This window comes from Poecilia mexicana, unplaced genomic scaffold (genome assembly GCF_051168715.1).
Source record: "Poecilia mexicana isolate PSO_F unplaced genomic scaffold, ASM5116871v1 scaffold_16, whole genome shotgun sequence".
Lineage (NCBI taxonomy): Eukaryota > Metazoa > Chordata > Actinopteri > Cyprinodontiformes > Poeciliidae > Poecilia > Poecilia mexicana.
The window spans coordinates 30720867-30731852 of NW_028263385.1; the positions used below are offsets into that span (position 1 = coordinate 30720867).

The 10986-nt window shown below is 40.3% G+C and overlaps 1 protein-coding gene across 2 annotated transcripts; it reads right to left on the minus strand.

Moving 5' to 3' along the window:
* Nucleotides 1–271: 271 nt before the first annotated feature.
* Nucleotides 272–10675, minus strand: LOC148155188 (uncharacterized). 2 transcript variants are annotated; one of them, XM_088013810.1, is made up of 4 exons: nt 3600–10675; nt 2274–3482; nt 2124–2196; nt 272–2031 (listed from the first exon to the last, which is right to left on the minus strand). In XM_088013810.1, exons 1-2 carry the CDS (start codon nt 10542–10544, stop codon nt 3378–3380), a joined length of 7050 nt encoding a protein of 2349 aa, XP_087869936.1. In that variant the 5' UTR covers nt 10545–10675; the 3' UTR covers nt 272–2031; nt 2124–2196; nt 2274–3377. The 2 variants fall into 2 exon arrangements, with proteins under 2 accessions (XP_087869936.1, XP_087869935.1); XM_088013809.1 differs by having other exon boundaries at nt 2274–10675.
* Between the last annotated feature and the right edge of the window lie 311 nt (nt 10676–10986).

Here is a 10986-nt window from a genome sequence, read left to right on the forward strand (position 1 = left end):
TTTGCATGCAACTATTAAATATTTTTTGAGTGATTATCACATTATGATGTACATTTTTTAATGTTTGTGATGGTAAACCATACATAGATATAATTGTTTTCTAAAATAGACAAATAGGTTTGGTAAACCAAGAGATGGTTAATTTCTAAATGGATTGGAAAATTTGGGACTTGAGGTAAAAAAATTACCATAACCACACTGACATTAGATGCAAAATAAATGAATATAAAAGTGGAAAATTGCACTGTGTAATAATGCTGCACACTAAAAATGTACTAATTTCTATTTATTTTCTTTACATGCTGTCAATACACAATGTCATTTCATAAAATGTCACAGAACTTTTTCATTGCAGTCCAGTCAAACAAACATTTCATTTGATTCAGACTATCAAGCAGTACAGTATTCTGAATTATTCAAAGTAAACAGTATCTAAAAAAACCCCAGCAGATTGCGTTGAATTAATGATATTTACCATTCACTCCTTCTCAATGAGCACATAAAAGTGAAAAACATTTGCTGTGTGTCATTGATTTTTTTGCAATCCTCATACCGAGCAACAGTGGAGAGGAAAAACTCCCTTTAACAGGAAGAAACCTCTGACAGATCCAGGCTCGATACAAGCAGCCATCTGCCACGACTGACTGGGCACAAAAAACAGCTTTCTGTGCAACAAAAAACTGATCAATGTGGAATTATTTTTGATTATGAAAATGATCAAAAATGATTTATGCTTTATAGTTTAGTTAAAAAAAACAAAAACCTCACTGAAGCATGACAAAGCATGAAATTGGAGGTGTACAAGTTACACAGATACATAAAAATTTTCAAGGACATGGTTAATTATATTTAGAAATATTGTCATTCTTAACCTTAAAGAATGGAATGTGAATTGCAATTAAGAAAATGTCAAGATTACAAAGCCTCTAATGAAAAATATGTGACCAAACCCCCCACCCCAAGAAACAAAAAATAAATTCAGTTTAAAATTTAGTATCCGAGTAAAGTTTACCCTATTGTTAAACTATACTAGTTCAAAACCCTCTTTCTAATTTTGCTAATGATTAAAATTGACAATGCTTTTCTATGATCATTCATTTCTTTTCCCTGATGTCTATATTAACCTGCTCAAATAGCATAAGTGTGGCAATCTTTTGCCATACCAGTTTACCAGCTGATACCCCACATGGATACAGGATTCACAGTTGTGTAACATGTGACTTTTTAAAACTAGTACAATAGCATAATTCACAATTTATTTTTTGTTTCTCATAAAGATTTAAAAAGTTTTTTTTATCCCTTTTTATTATCACAATGATCACTAATAACAGGTGACCAAGCATTACACATTGCATAAAGTCAGGAGTCACAAGTTTACACACTGTGAGTCCTGTCTTATTCCCACTATACCCATATTTAAACTAGCTGATACTTTAACCCAGTATGTGGAAACCTGATTGGAAAAAAATAACACACGTGTACTGAAAAATGATATAAATCTGCAAATCTATAGAAATCTTAGCAGAATGAAATGAGCTTAATTACTAATTTTTTCAAACTTGTGCATAGTTCACATTTGCATGGTTGTTGTGAAGATGAATCTGGTGATGCAAGCTAAAATAAAAATAAAAAATCAGTCACTGTAAAGATATAAATGTTCACACATGTTGGGACCTTTCTGGTTGCTGCTGCAGCTTCCTTTAACCTGCTGAGTGTTTGCTCCAGCATTGAACAGATGGGTGCAGATCTTCAGGAAAAAAGTGGGACACTTTAACCCTCTGAGCAAACAACTCAAGTTTCTTACTTCTTCCTACTCCTTTTCAAACATGTTAAGATATCTGTGGTCCAAAAATATCTGTCTTTTGGATTCCTTGTTCCTGTGCATGATTTTATACTATAATATTCAAAATAAAATAAATGGAAGCATCAGTCCTCATCACAGCTGCCACAGGTGTCCTGGAATGCTGATTGATGTATCATGTCATCTGTCACAACGCGTTTTGCTGTCGTATCACGGTTACATGAGAGCCACTAAAGGTGAAAAAATAAATATGACAGTCAGCTGGACAAAGATTGTAGTCATTTCTCAGTTAGTTAAACAGAAGCGATATTTGAGTACTCACCAGAGTCAGCTGCACCTCATCTCTGCTGGTGACAGGGACATCTTGGAATGCAGACATGTACGGGAAAGTCCTCCTGAGAAACCAAAAGAAAACATGTGTTGTAATGATCTATCAACTGTAAACGTCCCATGACACATGATAGCTAGTTACCTTCAACCTTGCTGCAGGAGACACAGTGTCTTGTAAGTGAAGTTTCATGAACAGATGTTGACTTCATGTTTAGCTGTGAGGGTCTCAGCTTGGATGGCCGAGCTATGACTTAAGACACCATAATCTGTAATGCAAAGAGATGTATCATGAGTAACAATGGCATTCTCAGAGACAAGAAGTGAACATTTACACTTACAACTGAAATAGCTCCACTTCAGCAGCAGTAGGATATCTCTTGACTGATGCAGCAAGAGGACATGTCTCTGAGTGCTCAAGCTGGAGGACATGTTTCTGTGTAAGGAAGTTCTTTTTTTTCCCCTCAGTGGCCACCAGTGCTCAGTTGTGAGCTGACAGGATGCATTTCACCCTGTGCCTTCAATAACGACTGTCATGGATCTTCTGTTTTGGTCGTGTGTGAACTGGATGAGATGTTGAAGCTTGCAGTTGTTGTTTTTCAGGTGGTGTTAACTGATGTTGAGACTAAAATGTTCCTAGTCAAAGCCCCCCACCCACTATGCCTACTCCCATCCTCAACACCCGTTTTTCAGCCATGAGGGGGCATCAGCTGGCATATGTTATTGGTCCAGGAGGAAGCCTGTGCTACACACAGACCTCCTGGTGAATTTTTTTTATTTTGTGATCTACTGTAGCAGCTTGTTTACAACTGCTAAGACAGTTGTGGCTTGTGCACTTATCAATCCTGACCCAACAATATAAATGCACAAGCCACAACTTCTTTAAAGTTGTTATGAATTTGAAGTTTGCATTAATCATATACTATACTACATACCATATACATACGTCATATTAAATTGAGCTTTAATTTAATGTATCAAATCAAATTGAGCAGACTTATTTAGGTATAATCAAATGGTTAGATTTTGTGACAAAAGCCTCATAAATAACTTCAATATTTATTTATCACTGGAAAAATTGCAATATTTTTAAAACCCGAACTGTTTAGAATCTCAATATATCCAAATTACAGAACTCTTGTTGGCTGAATAATGTAATGATTTGAAGAAATATAATTGGGAACGCTGTTGTGTAATATATTTTAAAAGGAAATACAAACAATTTAAAATTTTTACCTTTGGCATGCTTTTACTCACAGACCTCCGACGATTCAGTTGTGGACAGGACACAGAACACAGGATCATGGTAACTGTAGTAAGTTCTTAACACGCCGGATTGCAAACATTTCTGTGGCTGAGAAATGAAAATTAGATCGAGCAATGTGTTTTTCTCTGTGGTAGCAGAGGTGATCAGCTGTACATATCCACGAGACTGAAATAGTTCCAGAATTTGCCCTGTTGAACTGCGTACCTGATTCTCGTTGAAATCTCCACATACAATGACAGGCTGACAGTCCAACATCTCCAGTGCATCCAGAAGGCTTACCAGATTTTCCAGGAACGGTCTCAGGCTGTAGTCAGGAGGTCTGTACACAGCTGCAATCACTGCCCTGAATGGAGACTCAACCTTCAAAGCCACAAACTCAAGATCAGTCACATTTAGCAAATACTGTCTTTCATAAGCCTTAATATGGTTTCTGACATAAATAGCCACGCCACCTCCATTTTTGGAAGCCATTTGAGGAAAATTTGAGTAAGACATGTGTCTGTTTCGTTTGAACATATTGTAACCATCCAGATGCAGATTGTCAGCAACAAAAGAACCTTTCAGGTGAGTTTCAGTAAGACACAGCACATCTGCCAGACACAGTTCATGATGTTTCCTTATGTCACAGATGTGAGATGGGAGTCCCTCGGTGTTGTGGAAAACAATTACCAGCGTTTCTGGCCTGTTTAAAGTTTCTTTCACCTGAAGAAGAGGCATCATGTCATCTACGCTGGCTTGTCTCATGGTCTGGAGAGCTGCAGTGACTTGAGGATTGGCAAATATTTTTTTTTCGTCAAAATCCAGTAGGTAAAGTCCACTGAGAGACGTCACTCTGCTGAGAGCTACGTATGCCATACCTGGTTCAAAGATTTTCTTCAAGGAAACCACAGCTGCATTTATTGTTAGGCCTTGGGTTTTATGAATGGTGCAAGCAAAAGCCAGTTTCACAGGGAACTGTCTACGTACCACTCCATTGAGCTTCAAATTCTCCTCTGCTCTCTCGATGTAAACAAGATTGGAAGTGTCTGGAGGTCCACTTTGGTTTCTGGTCCCACTTGTTTGATTATCCATTGTCAGGCCCAGCTTAGTGATGCTGCTTTCATCATTTTCAGAAGTTACCACAGCTGTGAGAAGGCCAAATGCACCATTGACTAGTCCATTTTGTACATCAATATTTCTGGTGAGCATGACCCGAGCTCCAACGGCAATTTTCAAAGTGTCTGCCAAATCATTTCTACCTCCCTTACATGGTCTGTCTTTGCGTGCCATTCTGCCTGTTCGTGGATCCTTTTGGAAGTCATCTGCATCAATGGTGATGATGTTGGAATGTAACAAAGTCAAAGTTGCCAAATTGTGTTCATCCACCAACTTATTGGTCGCAAAAATATGCAAAACTTCAGGAGGGCAAAGACTTGGTTCTGTGATGGCTTGCGATAACAAATCTCTGTCAGCCTGAGACAGCTCATCAGTCTTTTCTTTCACCCGAATTCTGTTTAGCATCTCTGCAAACGCAATGTCATCTTTTTGCCTCATAATTTCAGTTAGAGAGGTCATTTGAAAATGTTCCTGCCACAAGTCAATGTCCGCTGGATCGTGTACACACAGAGGTGTAGATTGCCTAACAGGCTTCAGCTGAGCATAGTCGCCGAGCACCAAAAGGGAAACTCCTGAAAAAGGTTTATGACTTCCTTTGATTTGTTTGAGCCGTGCATCCACATAAGCAAAGAGGGGCTTAGAAACCATGGAGATCTCGTCAATAATCAAGATTTGAACGTTGAAAAGTTCTGACCTGATTTCATCCAGCTGGTTGCCAAGTCCTTGAATTGGAGGTTTTAGCGAGCGTGGGAGCTTAAACAAAGAGTGCAGTGTTGTTCCACCGATGTTGAAAGCTGCCGTTCCAGTGAAAGAAGTGAGCAGAACAGTTGGAGCCGAAATATCAGCATCTTCTGAAAAGCGTGGCAGCCTGCTGAGTATTTTGCGTGCCTCTGAGTAAACGCATCGAATCAGATGTGACTTACCAGTACCTGCTCCACCATTTACATACAGAAAAAATGGCTCTGGTTTCAGACCGCACACAAGTTTGATGCACCAGTCTCTGATGGCATAGAAGATACAGGCCTGCTTCTGGTTCAGGTTCTGATACATTTGTCTCAGCAGAGTTGGATCCATGGCGGGGGGTTCTCTGATGGCTCGCATTTCTGTGACAGCAGAAGGCTGAGGACAATAGTCTGGAACGTTTTCCTGTTCGTTTTCGGGGTCTGCCGGCTGAAGGTTGTCGTCGCACTGTAACCTCACAACTTCAGATTCAGGAGCAAGATTACACCATTCGTCAATCACATGGTCTCTGCTTTCCTCAAACTCTTCAAGGGCACTCTCAATCTCCTCCTTGTTTTTCTCATATTTGTCTCTGTTTCTCTTGACAACACTTTTAACAGTTTCAAGGCGGTCTGAACCTGGTACTCGGACGCACCCAGAGGTGTAAAAAGACTCGTAGGTAGGAAGATTGACGCTTCGAATTTCAAACTCGGACCGATGAGGAAGGTACAGTCTCAGTAATCTGGCATAAAACTGCTCCGGTTCCTTCTCTTTAGAACAATGATAGTAGCGTATGACAGAGGGCTTGTCATTTTTCCGCCTGGTCACAAATCCCAGCTGATTTAGAAGTGGTAAAACACCATTAGCGCTTGCCTTCTCTGAACTTACAAACCTGCAGGTGGCAGCGAAATCAGCCAAACACATCTCCTCATATTCTGGTGTTTCAGGCCGTGCTTTGTACTTATCTGTCAAACTGGTCATCCATATATTGAAAGAATCCAATGGGATGTCCTCCAAGAAAGACATTGGCCGGCTCATTTTTAAAGGATTCTCGTCTGTTGGTATAAACACGACACTGCGGGAACAGTTTTTCATCTTTAATCCACAGGCACGCGCCACGCACTCCTGAGCACTGATTTCTCTCTTTTTTGAGTAAGCCTGCATGACAGCTCTCATTTCATCACACTCATTGACTCGGTCCATGTTTGAATTATCAATCACTGTCTTCAAGTACTCTGAAAGTCCACTTTCTTTTTTTGTGATGTATTTCGTCAAATACTGTATACATGAGTAGGCATTTAGTATGAAAGACACATCAATGTTACTGTCCCAAGCTTTAAGCAGATGTGGATTGTAAGCATTTATCCAGCAATCTTTGGGATCACGCTTCAAGTAGATGGCAGTCTTTTTGTTCATGGTCTGAAGACAAGATTCATACTCTTGTAGTGTCAAGTGACACCGAGAAAGGATCTGCTCTAAACTCATGGAAGCGACTTCAGGTTCGTTGAGCAGCTCCATCAAAGGTCTGAGTTTGGCTTTAGCAGTTTCAGTGTCATTGTTCTCACCTGGTCTGGAGATCATCGTGTTTCTGCAGGGGGGCTTTGGAAAACCAAATCGACAACCAGAGTTCACACTCTTGAAACAAGACCTGGTGTGATTCTTACTGTGCCTCTGAACTTCAGAAACTTTCCGATACAGTTCTGGTTCTCTGTCTGGATCAGGAAGCTGTGCCGAGATGTATTTATCAACAAAATTGCACACAGTTTGATCGTCTGAGTCATCCAGCTGTGGAGCTCCTTCAACCCATAGCATCGCATGGATGTGTGGACTTCCTCTGTGCTGAAACTCAACTCTGTAAAAATAGTCAATCACTTTTCCCAAAGGCTGAGCATCTGACAGCAACAAATCTCTGAAAAGTGCCTCAACTCGCTTATCGAATAAACGCATGCAGGTGACAGGATTGGATCGCAGAATCTCAGACTTGGCGGTCCAGTCAAGAGCGTCGACATCAATTTCCTCACCTTGTTGCCTCTTTATAGCTTGAATGATTTCAGGCCATCTGAATTCCGCAGCTGAAAACGTGACAAAAAAACAGGGGGTGCCAATTTGACGAATTATACTGAACAAGTCTTTTGTGGTTTTTTCCCAGTATGCCGGGGTTCCCCTCAGTGGCTGCATGAATCTGATTGCATCTTTATTTCTCACCAGTTTCTCAACCTCTCGTTTGTCCTGTAACATACCTGAGGTTATTCTGCGACCATCTCTGGTTCTGGTCTTTCCTTTTCGTAGCTGGATTGTCATGCTGTTCTTAGCCAAGTGTATCTCTGTGACAAACTGTGCAAAAAACAAGTACGTTGGGTCTCTGGCAAAGCGATTATCAACATGAAATAGCCTTGACTTGAAATATCCACTTGGTGTGACTTTAATGAGTCTCCTTGTGTCTAAAGTGTTCTCTGATGTTGGAAATTGTACCGGAAAGCTCATGGATTCCAAATTCGGGGTCTTAAAAAAGCTGACGGGTGAATTTGATTGTGCCGGCGCCAAGCAGTATGTACTTTCAGAGAAACAAAGTATCTCTTCTGATATGTCAGGAGGCTGAAGGCATGATTCTATAGCAAATCCTCCATTTGGCAAATCACCTTCATCTCCATCATTCATCTGTTGCTGAAGTTGTTGACAATCACTGTCCTGATCATTTTCAACCTCATTTTCTGCCTCACATAAAGCATTTTTCTCATACTCGTCAATTTCCATCAGATCTGCTTCATCATAGTCATCCTCATCCATACTTACATCACTATTGCCATCATCATCGTCATCATCATCAGGAAGTGTAGGGTCACAAAGCTCAGCTTCATGTCTAATATTTATGTCCCGATACTCTGGATGAATCTCCTTCAGTTTTAGTAATGCAGAGATTAGTTTGGACCAGGTTACTGTCTGAAAAAGTTGATGACCTCTGTAAGACAAACGTCGCTTCAGTTTTACTCTCATCACTTGGCATTCACTCCTAAGCCTGGGTAATGCATTGACTGTCTCTTGGAGCTCTGATGGTACGCACACAAAATTGCCCCTTATTAATCTTTGTCTGCCTTTTGGAAGCGGAATGATCTTTGCAAACGGTATGCACTTAGCAATCAGGTGTCTTTCCAGAATATTCAAATCTGACAGCTCACTGGGAATTTCTGCCAAGTCAAGTTTGTTAGCTGCTGCTAGCGGTGGCATGCATCCTTTCTTTAAATGTCTGTGGCAGGTGTGACAAATCCACTCTTGACTTCTCTCATGAGGAACTGTACACTGTCCATCCGTGCAGCCTTCATCACAGACATGAACATACTTGCCTGTCAGACACTGTTCAACCACATCTGGTTTCTTTACATAATTCGACCTTTTACAGAGTTCCACTTGGTTGGGAAACGAGGACTTATGGCACACAGTGCACACATAAGTGGGGCCAGCCTTTATATTTAATCTGAAAACCAAAATGGCTTCATTAATCAGTCTGTTCTCTCCTGTATCAGTGTGTACAACACGTGTTTCAAGGTTCTCCGTTTCTCTCTGAGGGAATCTTTTCATCTGTCTGTATTTTCTTTTTACATTCAGTGCACATCTGTTCTTTTGCAGGATCCTGAATGAATTGTCTTTATTGTATTTGTCTCTCATCAGGGTTTTCATCAGTTCTTTGTGTCTGAGCCTGAATTCTCTGTTTTTTGCATAAAGCTCAGTCATATAAGATCTCTGTCTCTGTCTAAATGTTGGATTATTTCTGTATAAATTTCTGATGTAGCTTTTCTGTCGTTCCTGAAATCTAGGATTATTTCTGTATAAATTTCTGATGTAGCTTTTCTGTCGTTCCTGAAATCTAGGATTATTTCTGTATAAATTTCTGATGTAGCTTTTCTGTCGTTCCTGAAATCTAGGATTATTTCTGTATAAATTTCTGATGTAGCTTTTCTGTCGTTCCTGAAATCTAGGATTATTTCTGTATAAATTTCTGATGTAGCTTTTCTGTCGTTCCTGAAATCTAGGATTATTCCTATAACAACTTCTGACATAGTCTTTTTGTCTCTGTTTAAAATTGTCATTCTCCCTATATGCTGTCCTGATGCGTGATTTCTGTTTCTCTTTAAACTCAGAACTCTGTCTATACAGATTTTTCATGTACAGGTTTTTCTTCTGCTTTCTTTCAGGGTTGTTTTGAAAATTCCTGTGAGAGTAACATTTTTTCTTTGCTCTGAAAGATTCCCTTAACGCATAGTTTTCTCTTTCCTTCCTTTTTTGATTCTCTTTTTTTTGTCTCGGTTTCTCTGTCTTAAGTAGTCTCATCTTCAGCTTTTGTCTTCTCGCTTTAGGACACTTTGACAGTTTCAAAGACATTTCCAAAAGTGTACTTGTTGCATTTCTTGTTCCACTGGTAATGGGGAGTACTGTATGTTCTTGTGTCACAGACGACATATAACTAACTGCATTAGATGCACCTTCAATTACATCATCAGAAGGACTACTTGCAACAGGAGACATGACTTCAACATTGATGTTTGACTCAAGAGCAGGAATGTTTTGTGCAAGGGAGGCAGACTCAACCTCATGTTGAACAGCACTTGGTGTCTCAGATTCACGTAACAGAGGAGACGTGCCAACTGTGTCTGAAGCATCTCTCTGGTAAAATGAGAGGGGCTGGAGTTCAAATACACAAGATGATGGTACGTCAAGCATTGTGTAAATTGACTTTAATCTCTGAATCATGTCAGTAAGATGCGCAAATTTCAGCATCACTGCTGTGCCAAAGTTTAAAAGACTGAATGTCATTGGCATTCCATTTTCGTTCCTTGTGTGGGGGTCAAAGTATCCATATTCACCAGATCTGCTTCTGAAAACAGCAATGCCTAAGCCTGACATGATCAGAAGTCCATATTGTATATCTGATGACAAATGGCTCAATGCTTCTTCCAGGCTTGGATAAGTCTGTCCACCTCCAAATGTTCCACACAGAGGGAAGTGAGTCATGTCCACCTGATATGTTGACCTGCGTGCACTTACCTCATTTGGTAGTTCATCAGTTGCCAAATGGATGCTACAAGGAAATCTTTCTCTAGCCTGTCTGTACACAGCATCGCCTTTGTCCAGAACGAGGTCAAGATCTGGTCTGGTAATCATTTCATTCTCGTGGAAAAAAGCCAGAAACATCAAACTGTTGGCCATACACTGACTGTTCCTGTATTTTCCATATTTCAACGAATCCTGACTCCGTGAAGCACACACATGTGTCACTGATGGCTGAAGTTCTACATTAACTCGAGACTGCCGAGCTGAACCACATCCCCTTTTCACCATGTCAGCATAAGACACCTGTGATGCACTTTGCTTTATATCTCCTGCATCATGCTGGAAAGTTGTTTTGGCAGTGTTTCCATCAGATAGTGCTACCACAGAGGATAAACTGTTTCCACTTCTATCGCTTACCTGCTGTCGTTCAAAAGACTCCGCAACACACATATCATCTCTAGCAACCCGTCTCTGTGCAACATCTGTGTATGGTATATTCTGAAACTGCTGCTTGTTGTTGTCAGAGTCAGTACCTGTCACTTGATTGCTCTGAGACCGTTTCTCCTTCTGCCATCTGAGCTTCTGAGCCTGAGAACGCTGACTCTTTCTAGGCATTGTTGATTCGACTTCTGGACAGGTCAGGCAGGAAACAGCAACTCCAATGGTCCTTATTGATCTTTTTATCTCAAGATAAGCAGATACAACACAAAACTACACCAATGTACATACA

Bases quoted from the DNA above. Each gene is read 5' to 3' on its own strand.
- LOC148155188 (XM_088013809.1), bottom strand. From the start codon at position 10,544: ATGGTGAAAAGGGGATGTGGTTCAGCTCGGCAGTCTCGAGTTAATGTA.